Source organism: Armigeres subalbatus, chromosome 3 (genome assembly GCF_024139115.2).
Source record: "Armigeres subalbatus isolate Guangzhou_Male chromosome 3, GZ_Asu_2, whole genome shotgun sequence".
In the NCBI taxonomy this organism is placed as follows: Eukaryota; Metazoa; Arthropoda; class Insecta; order Diptera; family Culicidae; genus Armigeres; species Armigeres subalbatus.
In genome coordinates, this window is record NC_085141.1 from 73,106,000 (window position 1) to 73,126,850 (window position 20,851).

General features: G+C 36.6%; 1 protein-coding gene across 2 annotated transcripts in view; it reads right to left on the reverse strand.

Annotated features, from left to right (window-relative positions):
- Positions 1-770: 770 nt before the first annotated feature.
- Positions 771-20,851, reverse strand: part of LOC134225331 (nuclear protein localization protein 4 homolog) — a 74,890-nt gene continuing 54,809 nt past the window's right edge. The window contains exons 8-11 of one of the 2 annotated variants that reach the window (XM_062705304.1): positions 1,624-1,857; positions 1,381-1,565; positions 1,182-1,307; positions 771-1,120 (exon numbers count right to left, since the gene is read on the reverse strand). In XM_062705304.1, coding sequence (XP_062561288.1) covers positions 1,114-1,120; positions 1,182-1,307; positions 1,381-1,565; positions 1,624-1,857 — 552 coding nt within the window. In that variant the 3' untranslated portion in view covers positions 771-1,113. Of the gene's footprint in view, positions 1,121-1,177; positions 1,308-1,380; positions 1,566-1,623; positions 1,858-20,851 lie in introns of those variants that run through there. The other variant, XM_062705305.1, reaches the window with a different exon arrangement.

The window sequence follows — 20,851 nt, forward strand, 5'->3', positions numbered from 1 at the left end:
CTATCTGTGTGAAATTTAAAATTTTCATTTTGCAGCGTTTGGTGGGGCAATGAGAACGCAAGCCAATCCAAGGCCGATAATATAGAGGGTAATGGCAGAAGAGTCCTTGCAGACCACTTGTACGCCATGGGGTAGGATAAGGATGGGTTGAAGTGAGGCTCGGATTTGGAATCGACTCAACACTAATGCAAAATGTAAGTGGATACAAGCTAATCATGATCAAAAGTTAAAATGATTATATTAAAAATTCTATTACCGTGATGTACCCCAATTTCGCGCACTTAAGATCTGACAAAGTTAAAACGTTCATTTGCTACTGCATCACGTAGTAGAAGGATTCTAGGTTCTCAATAAAATGTTACTTGCAAATTATGCTGCTATTTAAAAAAAATGGAGTATGAATCTGAGACCGTCGTATGCTCCTTATTTCGCGCAAGAAAATAGGATAGTTCCTAATTTCGCGCAATAGTGTTCCTAACTTTGCTCATGTTTGGAATTGAATATCGTTCGGTGGGAAAGTAAAGCTCCATCACGCCTATTCTCTATCTATTAGTCAACATTATCGAGAATTAGGCTGTCATAAGATTGTTCATATACTATCATTATAATATATGGTATTTTTATTATGTTTTATAAAGCTGTTTTTATAGATTCATGCTAAAAAAGTTAAATTACACTGTTTTTGTTTTGAGTCATCGAGGGTTCGCCTACCATATAAAAAATAACTTTAGTGACTGTGATATCCACTGTAAAACGATAAAACACTCGAATTCTTACTTACCGACTTCAATCACATTTTTTTATTTGAAAATAAATATTTTCTTATCATTAAGAATCAAATTGATTATTTTTTACCTATCACGTCCACGCTCAAACTATTTGCAAGTAAACTGTACTTTAACAAATAGTTTGACCTTTCTGCGCTGCGAAATATTGATACTTATGCATCCAATTCAAAAATAGTTTTTGATATATTCATCATTTCGCTGAACTGAACAATTTAACCATTATTTATGGTAGGTAGATAACGTACAATTTGCAATAGTCAGAGTTGCTGCTGTTTGCTAAAATTTTCTACCCATTGGCAACTAATAGTACGTACATTTAATAGTTTTAGGCCCTGCAAGAAGCAGTGTTTTTCAGTATCGACATCGTATCTATTGAAAGGAGTGATCACCTACCTGGGCAGATTACACATTTCGCACGTTGGCAGTTCCCGACTATTGATGAACGTACAATGATTGCAGGTCCAGTTCTGTTCCGCCTCACCGGCTGACACGAATTCCACGTCATTACTCATGCTGGAGCTGTGACAATCGAAATTGTATCATTATTAGACATGTGCGACTAATAGAAAAAACAGAGGCAAACGATACTCACTCGTCATGGTGTGAACTGGCAGAGATCAATTGTTCCAGAGTTCGCCACACTTCCTGGTTCTTCCACTCAGAGGCGGCGGTCTTATCCTTGTTACGAACAGCCTCTAATAGCGGATCCATTTGCGACTTCATCGGGAGCATATCCATACGATAAAGATAGAATAGCAAATGGAAATCAGACATGGACTGTAAAATAAAAATAAAAACCTTTAGTAACATTCTAGTGGGTTGAACAATCACAAACCTCTAAGAAGTCCATCGACCGTGATTTGGCGAGATATTCGCTAAGGGTGGAGAAGTCCTGGATGTGTCCATCGATCATTCGGTTCTCGACCGGGAAGTACTGACTGACATCTTTTCGCTCGTGGAATGTGAACAAAGGAACCATCGGAGTCGATGCGGGCACGTCCACCAAAAGATATTCTACTGGCAGGGGCCGTCCAAGGCGCTGTACTTCATTACCATAGACGTCCTTTTCCTGCAAATATTCAAAAGAAAAGTGGAACGATTGATCAACGGTTTCCTTTCTGCTTTTTCACTTAGTATTCCATTCCATTAACATTTCCGCATTTTTTACAGGGTGTCCGCAATTTAAACGAACAGATTTTAGCAGTTTGCAAGAGTAGGTATTTATTCAAAACTAATTCTCTTATCTGATAGAGGAAAGATTATTCTGTCGAATACAAAAGGTGTTTTTTTTTCAGGAAATGCTTGCCTTTGCAGGAATTCGGCATCCAATGTGTGTTTGGTTTTGTGATTGTGCCATTCTCGTAGGTATTAATAAACAAATCAATTACCCCATGAAAATAATTATAACACCATGGCTGTTTTTTTTTTATACAAAATGGCCATGTTTGAGGATCAATATCTCGAATTTTAGGGATTGGATTAAGGGCGTTTTTGCATCCCAGCCTAACATAACCTGAATTTCCAATAAATGATTGTTATTTGTAAGCATGTTTACTCAAAACGCTGTTTCAGATGAAAATAATTATAAAGCCGCTCCACTTATATGGAGCCCGATTCGGAAAAAGATGGTTTCAATTCTTTCAAGATCAGCATTAGTATAGCAGATGCATTTTTTATCTTTTCAAACGTTTGCAGTGAAATATTGAATCATCGGCAAATGTTTTTATGCATAAATTGTAATATAATATATCAATTTACACTTTAGTGGTAGCAACAGTGGGTCATCCATTGATGATCGATGGTTTAAGCAGTATTCGAATACCTTAGCAAGAAGAAACAATTGAATCGAAGTGAGTTTGACCAAACAGGTGTAAATAATGGCTAGTTGATCACATAAAATCTCACTGTCCGGACCCGAGGGATAGCTACCGAATACAGTAAAAGATTTTGCATTACAGTTACTTTATATATATAACAAATAAAAATGGTTATTTGAAATAAACCTAATATTGATCATTAGCAATAGCATTAGAATTTAGCATTTCGCACAATTTCGTAGGAGGTACAAGCCAAAACTATGAGAAGTAGCATCACTTTCATCCGTTACCACAGATAATGATTTGGGGTTAATCATTAACTCTTAGATGTAAGCAATGCACTCTCCAATAGTCGAGATCTGTCCTGACCACGTCCTTGCGAATGCTGAGGAAGGTTGGTTTGTTGGACACCTACTTAAGAAAGATGCAGAGAACTCTAGGATCTCTCATAGGTGCCCACTGCCCACGGGAGGTTTTGGGATTATGTGGAAGGTTATAACAGTAGGAATCGTTTTGGTATAACGTGAAACACAGGAAGAACTAAGATAGAAATACAAAGTAGGAAAGGGACGAGCCTGGAATTGAACCCACGACCTCCTGCTTATAAAGCAGAAACGGTAGTCACTAGACACCAAGCTCGTCTAAAATAAACCTAATATTGATCATCTCCATATAATCAGAATGCATTCGATTGATTTTAATATTGTTGATTCAAACCTTCTAAAATAAGGCGAAACACGAAAATTTTTGGTATTTTTGTACATTTTCAAATATTGTACAAAGTTTAGAACGTGAGGATCTGATATTCCATGGAGGAGAAGAGCATTTTAATAGCTTTCTTTCGTACTACACAAGATGGTAGAAGGACCTCTGCAAGTATCATTTCAAGAACTGTCCGGTATTGGGAGGTGTCCGGCACTGGGAGATCTCCCCCTATTCTATAAAAAGACAAAAAAATCAAAATTTCTACATGGATTTCATTGCAGATTCTACCAGAATATATTTTGATTTTCAGCAGAAACTTCTTTGGAAGCTACAAGTGATTCTTTACAATATCCAAGGGAAATTATGTCGTACTTCAACGGAAAATTCTTTGGAATTTACAAAGGAATAAGCATTTTGGAATTTCCAAGAAAAAGTCTTTGGAATTTCCAAAAGACATTCTTTGGAACTTGTAAAAGGAATTCATCGAAATTTTCGCCAGAAACCCTTCAGAATTTCTACTGGAAATTTTGTGGGAAGTCCCCGAATTTTTTTTCCCTAATTTCGAAAATTCTTCGGAATTTTCGCGAGAAATTCTTTGGACATATAAAAGAAATTCTTTGGAATGTCCATGGGAATCTCTTCGCAAATTCTAATGCCAATTCTTCGGAATTATTGATTGAAAATCTTTGGAATTTCTAAAGAAATTGTCTGTAATTTCCACGAGAAATTATTTGAATTTCTCATCAAAAACTTGTTGAGTTTCTACAAAAAAATATTTGCAATTTTGTAATTTTCGAGAAATAATTCTAAATTTTCACGGAAAATTATCAAGAATATTAACCGGAGTTTTAGAATTTAAAAGGAAATTCGTGGGTTTTTTACTATTCAACGGGATATTGTAAGGAATTTTGAAGAAAAGCATCGAATTTTCACTAAGATTTCTTTGGAGTATTACCGGGAAACTTTAAAGGTTTTTAATTGGGAAATTCTACGAAATTTGTAATTCCTTGGAAAAAACTAATTTTGACTAGGAGACAAAAAAAAAACTTTAAGCTAAAAGATCCACGTTTCGTTTTAATAAGGAAAATTAAATAAAAAATCCATTGACTAATTACCCATTTTACAAAATATCTTATTACCAACCTATTATGCTGAATTTTCATTCGACGAAATGTCCTTTCGACCAAATGTCATTCGACGAACTGTCCCAAAGCACTATTTTATATTTATACATATAAAAACGCACTTCATCTTCATGATATCTGTGCCGATTGGTTCACTTGCTGGAAGGTATTCTCTCGCGTAATCAATCATTGTAACCGGTATTCATGCGTTCATGATGGAACTATGTATTTCGGAAACCGCTCTGCGGAATAAGATGAGAACTGCGAGAAATCGCGAGTATTTTGTTGGTAATGGTAGATTGTACCATTCCTCTCTCCATGGGGAATGAAGCATGCGCTATTGAACCTTACAAGACAGCGTCCTCCTCTACTGAAACTCACCGGTTCTCTCGATTCAATGACCAAAGCGAACATCATTGGATTGTTTATGTCTCGGTTTATGAGAAGTCAATGTCAATGTTGTTAGTTTTGGGTACCTCTCTCGCCACTAGCCGTTCCGTATGTGCATGTATTGCGTTTCAAGGTGATCTTTGCGTGAACACACGCGGCATAATCTACGACGCACGGAAGCCGGGAGTTCATTAGCGCACTTGTGGAGAACGACGACGGCTAACAATGTGAGTAGCACAGTACATTGAACGGAGAATTAATTTATAGATGGAGAATGGTGGTAAGAATTTTCGTCACGACAAAATGATTGACGACTTTTAATCGAAAGGTTCATAACTTGTTAATTTTGAAAGGTGCGTATTATTAATAAAGAAATCTTTTACGAACATAATTTTAAAAAAACCCCTGGTGTGGAATCCACTAGACGTGATTGCATGTTAGTCACCTTTATTGGAACGCTACATTCTCTCTTATGTACGTGTTTCAGCAAACTGATAAACGGATGCTCTGTTTCTTCAAGTGGAGGTTACTGCTGCAGCAGTGCTGCTCGTCATATGAGAATGTTGTCTCAATGTCAGGGGTAATTGTACGTTTCTTTTACTCCCCGTTGCTTTGTGATTGTCGTAGTTGATTATGACGATCACAGGTAAGGTTTGTGTCCAAAATAATATGGACAGCCAGATTAGCTGTAACTTTTGAGCGAAATAGCTGAAATTTTGAAATGACTATGTAGAATGTTGGAGTACTATTTAACGGAATATAAACCAATTGTCACCAAAACAACAAATATAGCTTTAATTTTTTGCCTTTCTCGTCTACTAAGTATACGTAAAGGCTATATGATCACTCCAAAACCAAACTTTTGATAGAAGGATCGGAAACCCATAGTGTTATATACCAATCGACTCAGCTCGACGAATTGATGTTTTGTTTGTTTATGTGTATGTATGTATGTGTGTATGTGTGCAAAATATTGTAGACACACTTTTTGGAACTTAGCATAGGCCGAATTATAAGTTTCGTTCTACTGAGAATCCTGTTCCATTGTTTGCTATTGAAAATTGGCCAGATTGGACTATGGGATCAGAAGTTATGGCTAAAATACCATTTTCTATGCGCAAAACATACTCATATTTCTTTGTTTTTTTTTTGCACGAGAAAGGCACCAACACCGCTAGGTGGATTAATCAGGGTTTTTTATTCTGTACTCAATGCTTTTAAGATTTAAATTGCTTTCAAGATGTCAACAATTAAAGCTACATAATTGTATTATTTACTACTACCTTTCAGATATAAACAATACCTTTTAAACCAAGCTGGATTAAAACGACATACTTGCATAGTCAATGGTAAAAATTCTTAATTTAAATATTGTTAAATTTGGTGACTGTTTTTGCTTATAATTTACAACTGTCCACATTATGTCGGATACAGGCCTTAATGGTTCAGAAAAATTTACCCTCATCAGTACTATGTATTGGCATTACTAACAGACAAATCGCGTAACTATTAAATGAGAATGAATCTGCACAAATGAATGTAGGTATGGTACCTGAGGTGGAAATTTTATGGCCTTCGCCAAAAAAGCTAATTTTGTGTGCGCGTGGATGGGCAAACAAATGGGTAGCCTCCACAGGTTAATTACCGGTGGCGGTGTTGGCTGATGGATTGCTAGAGAGTTGGAGGAAAATGAAAGGATGATGTGTACTGAAATTGGCCAAATGTGGTTTTACATATCTACATAATGTTTTACTGGCATTGTATGATGTCTGCATGAGCCTCATTAGCAGCGAAAGTATTCTAATGAAACGCAAGGTCATACGAGTTGATGTTTGGTCGGTAACCACATTTTCGAGAACTCTAGATGCTTGAACATATATAGGGCGAAATAAGGTGGTTGCTAAACGCAAGCGTTCCAATTTCATGAAAAACTATGCGAACTGTGTAACATTTAATAATCAATTTATGAATATACTTCCCATAGATGTTACTAGTAATGAAATGGCTGTTTTCAGCAAGGCTTTCCATCGGCGCCTCAGAATTTCCAAGGTTATCTTTAGATCACCAACGAAAATATAATTATTTCAGCGTAATCGCTATTCCTGTAGCATAATTTGGGTCCACAAAAATTCCTTGTCATAAGACGAGTTTGTACAATCCCATTTAATCCCAATTAGTTGAAGTCAAGTACGAGACACTGAAGACGACCCAACTGTTGAGCTCGAAATACGTATCTGTCAAGGTACAATTAAGTGGTGGAATTAAATAGGATTGTACAAACTCGTTTTATGACAAGTAAGACATTCCACTCAAAAGCTCATAATAATTTTCTTAATCCACAAAAATGTTTAATCATTTAGCATTACAATAGTTATACTATCATTCCCATATCTGCATGAGTTTGTGTCTATAGGGGCCAGATCAGCCTTATAGGCAATTTAGCTGATCCAATCTTTCCACTTTTGCAAAACGGTATCATCAAATAAACACCTACCTGAAAATTGTCACAGTGCTCGATACAAATTGCTTTGAGCTGTTTATCACCACACAATAATGCTAAACTCAAGCACCTCGCTCTTTTCTATTTGTTCGTATTACTAGAACTTATATAAACATATTAGAATATATTTAGAAATGTATCCTCAAACCGAACAAAAAATCACCTCTCCCCAAAAACTTCTAGCCGTACAGTGCTGCCAAAAAATGAAAAAAAAATGACTCTGTAAAATTTGATTGTAGGTTGAATAGAATCGATAAACATGCGAAAACGGCTGAAAATTTAAAAAATGGGTATGTTGTATCTTATAACTGCTGTATTTCAGAAACGGTAGCACTCAGAAAAAAATTCTGTATACCTTTTCCATTGGAAATTTAACGTAATTTCATAAAATCGGGTCGATAAACCGACATTTTTACCATTTTTGAAAAAACCAACTAATTTTAAAAAAAAAATATAACTTTTTTGTCCATCATTTCTCCATTATGGCTCATAGTGCAAAAAATACAAAATTGAAATCTCGAAAAAAAAATCATGATTTCATAGAGAACTGTTCTACACATATGCATATAATTTACAATAAATAAATGTATGTCAAACTAATTGTTTCGTCCTCTGTGTTTTTGTGACACCTCTTTTCAGTACCAACATTAATGTGCGTAAGTCTACATAATTGACTTCCCTAAATGTGGTAGCTCATACATATGTGCATATGCATCTTGCGAGTTAATTTGGATTTCTTAGTTTCACACAGGGGCCCTCCTTAGCCGTGTGGTAAGACGCGCGGCTACAAAGCAAGACCATGCTGAGGGTGGCTGGGTTCGATTCCCGGTGCCGGTCTAGGCAATTTTCGGATTGGAAATTGTCTCGACTTCCCTGGGCATAAAAGTATCATCGTGCTAGCCACATGATATACGAATGCAAAAATGGTAACCTGGCTTAGAAACCTCGGAGTTAATAACTGTGGAAGTGCTTAATGAACACTAAGCTGCGAGGCGGCTCTGTCCCAGTGTGGGGATGTAATGCCAATAAGAAGAAGAAGAAGTTTCACACAGAAATTGCCTAGTTTTGGTTTGAGCTTTGTTTTCTACCATTGGTGTATTCAAAATCCCTCTTCTAGAGCTCCTTCTCCAGGAACCTGTTCCATTCTCCTTTCCAATTTCATTTTATTTCTCTCCTTTTTCACTTTCTTTTTCGTCAGGAACATTATGAGAAATGCCGATGAAGGCGAAGGCACAAATCTCTCAAATTGATGGGAACGTGCCTCCTGAGCCGACGTTCTGATACCTCATTGTTGAATTCCACGACATATTACGTAACATTAACAGAAGGGCTGAAGCTCCCTTGAAGCTCGAAGCTAGTTACGCCCAAACTCAAGTAGTTCCTCAAAATGCAATGCTCACCGCTCACCGCTCACGCTCACCAAACAGTACAGTTCATTATATCGAGCTTGAGCATGAGCACTATGGCCGTACAATTTATAGTTGCTACTCCCTGATTGACTGGAACTTGCAAAATTGTACAAGTAAAATATTTCGGAGGATCACGCAATCGTTCTATATGCTGTTCAAAGTACAACAAAATATGCCTTCTGTTACAGGATACATGATCGATGACGTATTACTTAATTAACTCACCGACCGCACAAAACAGAACAAAATCACACCGAACTCGATGATGCTCTGCGTCTTGAACAAAATACGATTAATCGCGCACTGATTAATTAGCTCACCGACCTTACAAAACAGAACACAATCACCCGGATCTGAACGAAACACGATGGTTTGCGCACTGACTAATTTGCTCACCGACCGAATAACCCGAATCTTGAAAATGTGCCACGTCCTGAACGAAACACGATTGATAGCGCACTAATTAATTTGCTCACCGACCGCACAAAACAGAAAAAATAACCTAGATCACGAATCATTTTTAGAGTTCTTTTTTAGCCACATTTATTTTTTTGTCTTTATTAGCGAGTCTTTCAGTGCGTGGCTGACTCGTTTCGGTATATTTACTCGTACTTATGAGGATTGCAAATTATATAAGTTGTGACAAAATGTGACAAAACAATTAATTTGTTTGTTGTTGTTGAGATTTTTGGAACAAATATTCGCACTGTTCCTAGTCAACTGACATTACTAAAAATGTGGAGACGCTTTCTAATCGTTTTACTCAATTTTAACAATTTTTAAGTTTTGTCAATTTATTGCATTATCGTTAGGTTTAACAGATGGTATCCTTTGCGAGGACATGTCCTACTTTTTCATACAATGTCCTCCTTTCAGCCAAAAATGTTCTCCGTGTTCGACTCCGTGATCTAGATCAATTTTCGTGCGTTCGCACGGGTTTTCATTAGATTACGACAATTTTTTAAATTTCCCCGTCAAATTTACAAACTTTTTGAATGTAGATCCCAGGAGACATAGCGAAGACAGAAGACACAAAAGGCAGTGTGCATAGAAGAGCCCAAGACGAATTGATTAGTGATGAAATCTTGCAAATTGGTCCATCCGTTCGTGAGCTTGTCGGTGTTCAGCGGCTTTTTAACTGACTTGTGATATTTTGTTCGCAAAAGGAACACGGAAAATATTGTATGTTGATTCATGCGTACATTTGTTGTAGAATATCCTCAGTTATGGCGTTGAACGATGTCCGATGCGAATTGTGATCTATTGAATATGTTACACGATAACTTTGCCAGAAAAATTGGAAAATTTTCATTGGCGCTCGGTGCGACCAGTCATATTGCCTCAAAGAAAATGCAAACTCATTTTTATATACACTGGTGGAAATAAGTATAGAGACAAGCTCGGTTTTCATACAACATGGCCATGTTTGGAATTCAATATCTCGATTCTTCACGATTCGATTTGGTTGGTTTTCTGCCAGCAGGCCTAAAATGACTTGAATTTTTATTCGATGAATGTTACATTTATGCATATATTCTGGTTAAACGCGTTTCTGTTGGAAATAGGTATAAAGACAGTTCTGTTGTATGGACCCTCATATAAAAAAGTGGTGTCTTCATAATTATTTCCAGATTCGGAGGTCAAAATCAATAGAGATGTATATAATTCACTTCAAAAATAGAAAATTGAATACGGGTGCCTGGTAGAATTTTAGCCAAATCGAATCACAGAATATCACAGAAACAGCTGTTGCAAAATATTTTCATATTCAGAGTGTTGACAAGTGTCCACGACAACAAAAGAGCTTGAAATTAGAAATGGTCAAGTTAACTGAAGATATGCAGTATTTCGAAAAACTCCGTTTCATGTGTTTCCTATCAAATTTGTGCGGAGCTTGGCACATCCGAAATCTGATGTTGTAGGTAAGCTCCGGACATTTCATCAGCAAAATGGATTTCATCGAAACGGAAATGGACTGCCAACAATTAGCCTTCTGAAGGGTTTCTAGAAGTTGCCAATTTTAAAATTCGTTTTATATCTTCCCCACCGGGAAAACAACACCAATGTACCACCCTCTGAATACCACATCGTCACTGACGCCAAATGCCCGGATGCGAAGCTGAAATTTCCTGATCCCAAATCCTAAGCTCCGTCCATCCTTAAACATTGTAAACTAACCTCGAGTCACCACGAGTACGCTGGCTTCTACCCCTTTCTTACTAACCGTATAATAAAATGATATTGATTGTATATATCACAAAGAACAATGGCTCCGTAAAGTGTACACGCCTGAGCCTACCAAATAAACGAAATTGAAAAAAAATTAACCACCCTCTGAATTAAACGATAAAAACCTACGTCTTAAAGAGCTGCGATTTTGTCGATACAGTAAGTAAGATAAAGTAAGAAAAATAATCATAGTGATCAATTGCCCATGGGTGGCCGACAAGTATTTTTCCAAACAAAGCATCTGAAGAACATGTCAGTTTAAGGAATTCATAGCGCTGCGGTTTACACTTAGTGATCACGGATAACTAGTATCGCGTTGGAAGCTTTCACTCTTATTATTTCTATCTATATATATAAAAACCAATCTATGTATGTATGTTCGCTAACTACTTCTGAACCACTTGGCCGATTTCAACCAAATTTGGTACAGACATTCTCTATCCTCAGAGGAAGTTAACAAAGGGGTGGGATGGTCATGTAGAAAAGGGGGGGGGGGGGGGGGAAGGGGTTTTGTTCAGAAAACGAACAATTCTGTGTAACTTTCAACTCCCAGGACCGATTTCAACCAAATTTTGTACACATATTCACTACGAGGAGGTAATCATATGGGAGGGGATTTGGGAAAGGGGAGGGTCTGGAGGAGGGGTTTTGTTTAGAAAACGGGCAATTCAAAGTAAATCATGAACCCCTGTACCGATTTCAACCAAATTTGGTACACACATTCTACATCATAAGGAAAAGATAACAAAGGGATGGGATGGTCATTGGAAAAAGGGAGGGTATAGGGGAGGTGTTGTCTTTGGAAAACGAGCAACTCAGTGTAACTCCCAACCCCAGGACCGATTTCAATCAAATTTTGTACACATATTCACTATGAGGAGCCGATCGTACGGGAGGGAAATTTGGATAAGGGGGTAGGGGTCTGAAGGGAGGGTATTGTTCAGAAAACGGGCAATTTAGTGTAACTTCTGAACCCCTGTACCGATTTCAACCAAATTTGGTACACATTTTCTATCCCTAGGAGAAGATAACAAAGGGGGTGAAATGGCCGTTGAGAAAAGAGGAAGGGTAAAGGGAAAGCGGTTGTCTTTAGAAAACGGGCAATTCAGTGTAACTCCTGACCCCCAGGACCAATTCTAAGCAGATTAAATGATTAAATCATTCAACTCTATGATTAAAGATTATGATTAATGAATTATAATTTTTTGAAAATGATGACTGATAATGATTAATGATTAAATTCATTTTTGACAATAATTAACGATTATCTATATATATAAAAACCAATCTATGTATGTATGTTCGCTAACTACTTCTGAACCACTTGGCCGATTTCAACCAAATTTGGTACAGACATTCTCTATCCTCAGAGGAAGTTAACAAAGGGGTGGGATGGTCATGTAGAAAAGGGGAGGGTGGTGGGAGGGTTTTGTTCAGAAAACGAACAATTCTGTGTAACTTTCAACTCCCAGGACCGATTTCAACCAAATTTTGTACACATATTCACTACGAGGAGGTAATCATATGGGAGGGATTTGGGAAAGGGGAGGGGTCTGGAGGAGGGGTTTTGTTTAGAAAACGGGCAATTCAAAGTAAATCATGAACCCCTGTACCGATTTCAACCAAATTTGGTACACACATTCTACATCATAAGGAAAAGATAACAAAGGGGATGGGATGGTCATTGGAAAAAGGGGAGGGTATAGGGGAGGTGTTGTCTTTGGAAAACGAGCAACTCAGTGTAACTCCCAACCCCAGGACCGATTTCAATCAAATTTTGTACACATATTCACTATGAGGAGCCGATCGTACGGGAGGGAAATTTGGATAAGGGGTAGGGGTCTGAAGGGAGGGTATTGTTCAGAAAACGGGCAATTTAGTGTAACTTCTGAACCCCTGTACCGATTTCAACCAAATTTGGTACACACATTTTCTATCCCTAGGAGAAGATAACAAAGGGGGTGAAATGGCCGTTGAGAAAAGAGGAAGGGTAAAGGGAAAGCGGTTGTCTTTAGAAAACGGGCAATTCAGTGTAACTCCTGACCCCAGGACCAATTCTAAGCAGATTAAATGATTAAATCATTCAACTCTATGATTAAAGATTATGATTAATGAATTATAATTTTTGAAAATGATGACTGATAATGATTAATGATTAAATTCATTTTTGACAATAATTAACGATTATGAATAATGAAAAAACCGTTGGATTATGATTAACGATTACCGATCGTGATTAAATGTTGACACACTATGTGTATGGTTAATGATTAACGATCGATATGATTAATGATTGATGATTATGAATGATCAAATTGCATAGTGATCCATAATCGAGTAACCTTTATTCCAAATTTTAAAAGGTATGATAATTATATGATAATGATTCAAGATTAATAAATAAAAGCAAGGTATGCAATGATCCAATGTTCCAGCATAACTTCTGTACCCTTGCCCGATTTCAACCAAATTTGGAACAAACATTCTTTTTCTTAAGAAGGCGAAGATGACAGGGATCGATCAACTCAACACTTCATCGAAATCATGGTTTGCCCAGAGAAAAGCAATGATTAAAGTGTTTCCTTCTGGACGGTAAATGTGATCATTTCTTTAAAATAGACGTTTTTCCGGAATAAGGCATCGGTGTATGTTTTTCCTTCTTTAGAAATAGACGTTTGCCCGGAATAAAGCGATTTTGGGTTTGATCCCATTTTCAAAATCAGTCAATGTTTTCAAATGTAATCTACCTTCTTTTAATCAAATGATGAAATATCAATAAGAAAACACAATTATCCTTTTGACCTATTCCAATTCCGATGGTGAAAAAAACTGCGAATTAAACTGGCAACTCCGAGCAAGGCCGGGTACATACAGCTAGTTATTAATATTATTGGCATTATATCACCATTGGCCGCCTCGCAGCTTAGTATTCATTCAGCACTTCCACATGTGTTAACTGCGAGGTTTCTAAGCCAAGTTACCATTTTTACATTTATATATCATTAGGCTAACACGGTGATATTTTTATGCCCAGGGAAATCAAGAATATTTCCTAAACCAGACCGGGAATCAAATCCAGCCACCTTCAGCATGGTCTTGCTTTGTAGCCCCGCATCTAACCGCACAGCTAAGGAATGTTCCTTTCACCCTAGAGGGTTTAATTTTAGGATTTTTCTAAAGTTATAGAAGAAAAGTAGTTTTATGGAGTGAATTTTCAAAAGTAATCACTTCCCTAAGTGTGTCAGATCGTTTCGAAGGATACTTGGTGGTCCCCCGAGTTTAATTCCTATTAACTTTACGGCACCGATCTTACTTGTAGGTTGCTGACAAACAATCAAGTATTTGTAACACTTCGAAGAATTCGCTACTTTTCTGAGCGTTCCACAGACTCCGAAGAATCACTTACTGATCAGACTACCCAGAATCGAAGAGTGACACTTGTGAAAATATAGAATTATGAACTTTCAAACAAAACCACACAGTGAACATCATACTTTTCTATATGTCCCCCTTCATACCCATCTAGTAAGCCTAATAATAGTCTATGATCAAAAGCTAGTAATAGTTTTAAATGTAATTTCATCGTACAGAATGTAGCACCGTATACAAATCATGCCGCAAATACTTGAAAAATGCCAATAATGACTCAACACATATTATATTTACTGGTTTGTAACAGTACAGTTAGCATTTATCATTAGTTAGCTATTATTATTTGAAGAATTCTTCACTTACATATCGAGGTTTTGATTCTCGAAATCCGTTGTTGGTATGATAGAGATCCTTAAAACTATGTACCCAACATCTACTAATATGGAGAAGCTGAAACTCCGTCACCCGTACTCGACGAGGTACAAGAAGAACGATAAGCCGGCATCTGTAAAGATGAGTTTTTTTTTCTCCAGCGCTTTGCTGTAGGATGTTCGGATTCTGCGCTCCCTGGTTTGTATGTATGTAGGCATTGACGTCAATGACTATACTCCAGCGCAAAGCTGAGCTAAATATCTTCCAACACCTACAATACCCATCACAAGAGGAATACGATACATGGAACAGAAAAAAAAAAACACCAAGCGCTCGCTTCAATCCGGCGAACGTACGGAGGCACTGGAGTGAACTAAACGAGTTGTTGTTTGATTATGTTTAGTAGCTCGGCTAGCTACTACCACCCCAAATTGAAAAATAATGACAATATTAAGACAGTTATGTTCTGATTTTATCCACCATGGTGAATTTTGGGGTGGTAAAATAGGGCATGTGACGAAATCGCAAAATGTATTTTCAATTTTTTTATTTCATTTTGGAAAGGTAAAATGCCTTTTTCTAGTCGACAATGGTTATTTCTAGTCGACAATGCTTGCAGAATCTTTTACAGGTACTCAGAAGTCATTCATATTAAACCACAGACGGTAAAAGTTAATTCATGACAATTATTGTTGTTTGCGGTATTTAATTTACCAAAATAAAAAGCACGAGAAAAATTTAAAAAAAATGGGCTACAATCGGGTCGAAGACGTGATAAATTCGGAGGTACACGAAATCGGGTCAACACTGTATTACAGCAGCATTACAAGCTGATCGTGATTATTTTTTTATGTCAATAGTTTGAACACAAAAATAAAGGTTCAGCAAAACATTTAACCCAATTAACTGTTTTCTTTTGCTAAAGAAAACGGATATTTAAGCGACTATTTCTCATTTTATGCCTATCTCATATACTAATTGTATAAAAAGACCGTATATAGGATTAGTCCAAATAATGACGGCAAGAAAAAGACTTCTACTATTGGGCCCTGCATAACCAGTAGTGTATGGGTCGTAAACTAAGATAATCCTAGCAATTATTTCGATATTCTTTTTTTGCATTTTAAGCTTGCCGTCTTTTTGGCAATTTTTTTTTTATTTAATCTGGTGTAGAAGTAGATAAAACTTATCATTTTCAAAATTATGAAATATTCTATACTATCGTAGTGCAGACATAGTTAATTTGGTGGTCATATGACCACAATTAGTGCTTCATACATAGGAGATCCTGGGTTTAATACCATGCCTGTCCCACTCTCCTACTTAGTATCTTTGTATCTCAGATTACAATAGCCTCGGCTTGTACCTAGACCTGTGCCCCGCCGCGCCACGCCGCCGCCGCCGCCGACGATTTTTGGTCGCGCCGCCGATCATAATCTTGCCACGCCGGTGACTAATCGTAATAAAAAAAATCAATTAAATTAAGTCGAGTCGAGCCTAGCACGAGACATTGAAAACGGCCTAATAATTGAGGTCGAAATACAGCGTGGTAGAGTTAATTGGAATAGTACTAAACTAGTCTTATAGAAGTTCATAAATGTTGTTAAGGTGGATCTCCTCAAAATTCAATTTCAAATCTACCTCAAGCGATGGTGTCCCTAAGTCGGTGTAGTGACATAGGTACATTGGCTTGGTTAATTAATAGGTTGGTTGATTAGTTTGAGAGTTTGAATGAGGCTTTATCTAGTATAATAATACATAAATTGTAAAACTGATCTTTGGAATGCGTTGAGCCAAGGCCTCATTTAGTCGGGCACCTGAACTTGTAGGTGACTCGCAAAATGTGTTTGTTGTGGGGCCTGTATACATGTCCAAAGCGTCCCCATTCCTTAAATATCTGACATTGGTGCAGGAAAATTATTGCAGTCAAGAAATTTCAAAAGTTGCATATTAGTTATTTTGACAGTATTTTTTTTTTATTTATTTAAATCAACTTATTTAATTAGTTTTCTTTGTTTTAGGATTTGTGCTATATAGGAAAACTGATTTAGCAAAATAATTAAATCCCAACTGTGAATGCTTTACCGATTTTTTCGTTTCGACTCCCGAGTAAGTAATTTATATTCTGAATTCAATCTCTGAATATAACTGACATAACCACTTGCTGAGCATCAGCAAAGCAAATATTACGAGCATCAGTTGAAAACGCTTCTTATTTTTTTATTTACAGCTATTGTCGCCTCGCTGAATAGTATTTAGTAAGGCCGTTACAAATATTTAATTTAAAATATGTCCAACTGGTCTCCGAACGGTCAAGGGGGGGGGGGGGGGGCGGCAATAAAAAATAAATATTAAAATGGAAAAAATCAATAAAACTTCTCGGATGTGTTAAAGAATGTTTTGAAAATCTTCAAAATTGCCCGAATTTTTTTTGTTGCCCCCTCAAAAAAATTTTTTGGCGAAAAAAAACCGATGTAATACTGTATTGTAAAAGCCTTATTGTGAAATTCCTGGAATTTCTGAGAATATTCGAAGAAGTATCGTTCAAACATTCATTTATGAATTCCTTCGAAAAATACTCCAGAAATTAGTTCGGAAATAAATCAAGAAATTTATTTGATAATTCCTCCAGATATTCCTCCGAAAAGTTTTTTTTAAAAACCTTAGAAGATTATTTTAGCAATTCTTTCTAAATTTTTTTAGAGAATTCCTTTGGAGATTGCTTACAAAATTTCTCCAGAAATTCCTTAAGAATTTTCATTACGGATTTCTTCAGAAAATCCATTACGAATTTCTTTTGGAAATTGCTTAAGGAATGCTTTCGGATTTTGTTCCACGAATTCCTACAATCTCCTTCGGAAACTTTGAGGAATTCCTTTGGATGTTTCTTTAGCAATTCCTGTGAAAACTCCCTAGGGAATTCCTTAAAAAAATTCATTCGTTCTTTTGAGAATTTCTTCGGAATTTTGTTGAGAATTTCTTCGGAAATTTCTCCTTTTGAAATTGTTTCGGAATTTATTTCATGAATCGCTGGAAAAAAGTTCTTCTAGATATCCATAAGGAATTCATTCAAATTTTGCCTAAAAAATTTCTTCAGAACTTCTTCCAGCAACTCCTTTAAAACATTCTTCGGAATTCTTCCGGAACTTCCTGCAGGAATTTCTTTGAAAATGCCTTCATCTTTCCTAAAGTCTTTGTTTGTTGTTTATTCTTGGATTTTTTTTTCAGAAGTTCAATAAGTAACTACATTGCAAACAACTTCATTTTCAATAAATTTCAAAGGATTTCCTGGAAGATCTTACGAAAAAAAAAACTGGAGAAATCGCCGAAGAAAATCTCGGAGGTTTTACGAATAATCTTTTAAAGAAGTCCCTGGAGGAATATCGGAAAAAATTCCTGGCGTTTTTTTTATTATTTAAGAAATAAATTTCTGGAGAAATTCCCAAAAAAAAAATTTGGAGGCGCTTTAAAGAAATTTGTGTTGGGTTTAGTGCAGGAATTTCCAAATAAACTTTTGAAGGGATTCCCAAAAGAGAACCTGAATGGATTTTCGAAAATAATTCCTAAAGGAACTTCTAAAAGATTTTTTGAAGGTAAAATACTTCCATAAAGAATTCCTAAAGGAATTTCCAGAGGAACCAATAAAGGTATTTTTGAAGGATTTTATGATGGAATTTCCGAAGGAATTTTCAAAGGAAATTACGAAGAAAATCCTAATAATCCTAATTCTGATGTAAATCCTAGGTTTCTCCAAGAATTCCTTTGGAATTTTTATCAGTATTTTATTCACAATTTCCTCCAGAGATTCCTTTGAAGATTTGCCCAGGAATTGCTTAGAAAATTGCCTCAAAACGTTCTACAAAAACTCCTCCGTAATCGAATTCCAGAAAGATCTTCGGAAATTCTTTCCGATATTTCTTAAAATTGACGTCAGGGATTACGTCAGAATTTCTTCCACGTATTCCTTTGTTTACGAAAACCTTAGGAAATTCGTTAAGGTTCGTTCTTTTGGAAATTCCTTTGAAAATTTCTTAGGAAATTGCTTTAGGAATTGCTTCATAAAATCCTTCAGGAATTCTTTCGTAATTCCCTTAGAAATTCTTTCGGATATACCTTCCGAAAATCAATTCCTCCAAAAATTCCTTCAGAAATTCATTTACAGATTCCTTCGGAAATATGTTTAGTCATTGAAAGTTTGCTTAGGAATTTCTTCGGAAATTAATACGGAGGATTATTTTAGGAATTCCTTCTGATTTTTTTTAGAAAATCAAAAACGTTGGAAATTTTATAGAAATTCCTCTAGGGGTTCCTTAGCAAGTTCTTAAACAACTTTTCCTGAAATTCCCATAGGAATACTTTCAGAACTACATTAAATAATTCTTTGGGAATTGCTACGGGTAGTCCTTAGGAAATTCGTTAAGGTTCGTTCTTTTGGAAATTCCTTTGAAAATTTCTTAGGAAATTGCTTTAGGAATTGCTTCATAAAATCCTTCAAGAATTCTTTCGTAATTCCCTTAGAAATTTTTTCGGATATACCTTCCGAAAATCAATTCCTCCTCCAAATCTCCTTCGAAGATATTTTCAGCAATTTCTTCGGAATTTTTTTTGGAATTCTTTCGGAAACTATTTAATTCCTTAATAAATTTCCGATTGAAATCCTGAAAGAATATTCTACTGTTTTACCTGTGGTTTTACTAAAGGAATTTCCCAACGATAGTTTTTTAAATAGTTAGTTTTTTAAACGGAAACATTTTTTTTCATTTTCTTGGTCTTCTTCAATTTTGACATAAAATAGGATTTTTCATTGATTTTTTTGTGGATTCTCTAAATGTTTTATCAAATCTAAAGGTCAACATCAATCAAAACCGTCGCGTAAAAAGCGACCTCAGTGTTTGTTTCAAAATACTGTATATCACGTGATAAAGGTCGTCATTAGATAATCACTTTAGAATTGGCACTCTGCAAATTGCTCAGACAGGACCTTAGATACTTGTCCTTCTTGATCGAATCAGCTTTTTTTTTCGCATCAAGAAGCCAGCCAAAATACTTCTGCTTGTAGATACAGAAAAAGAGAAGCCAAAGGAGAGATGCTCACACGACGGTATGGGGGTGTTTTTGTTTATAATTTCCTCGATGACTAGCTGTGTAATGCGCGAGGTTGGAAAGATGGATGAACACACCGTAGCGGACTCAACAGATTGGTAATTTGGAAGACGGCTAGTCGTCATCGTCCGGCCGCTGATGTTCCATTGCTGCAGTAGTATTGAATATTGAAGGTGAAGGCGAGAGCACAAAAAATGAACAACTCAAAAGCTCAGCTGATGGAACAGCGAGAGAGAGAATGTTGTTTTGCCGTAAATAATGACTGTGGGTTAAAGTACATCAGTCTAGTTTTTTTTTCTACTTTTTGTATATATTTTATAAAAATGTACAAAGGTATGCCAAAGTTTTATACAAATTTTGCAGTGATTACAAACAGAATGGTATAAAAATGTGGCATCCGCTGATTTGACGTAAATAGCATTCCGAAGGCCGATATCAAGATCTGTTTTGGCGACTTCAATGCGAATATCAGATCTGACAACTCGAACTATCGGAGCATCATGGGACGTCTTGGCCTCTGAGAAATGAGCGGAAACGGAGATCTATGGGGGCATTTCCTTCATCAGTGCTGCCACCTAGAAAAGTTGCGAGAAAAAGTAGATCATGTACATTTGACATGGCATATTAGAGTGGCCCAAGCTTATATGGGAAAAGTGAAAAGTCTGGAATTTCAAACCTTGCACCCTTAAATGACAGTTTGGGGGTCCCAGAAGCTCCCCTGAAAATTTCAGCTCATTCGGTCCAGTGGTTGGCATGCGCAAATGGCTCAAAGTTTGTATGGGAAAAGTGATCCAAATGTATGAGGAAACGCAACCGTTTCAGTTTTTTGCTTCTAGGTGGCGCTGTAGTCGACGGATTCCTGTTGTGGACAAAATGTAGAACCTTTTTTATATAAGGAAGCGATTGGTGTAGATCGGATGTAAATCCCTTTGAAATTGGCCAAGTTATAAGCATCCAAAGTCGAGGGTGTCGAGCGTGTCCCCCAGGGGTGTTTAAAATGAGAGCAACGTGCCACCGACCATTGCGGCGGCGATGCAGGCGT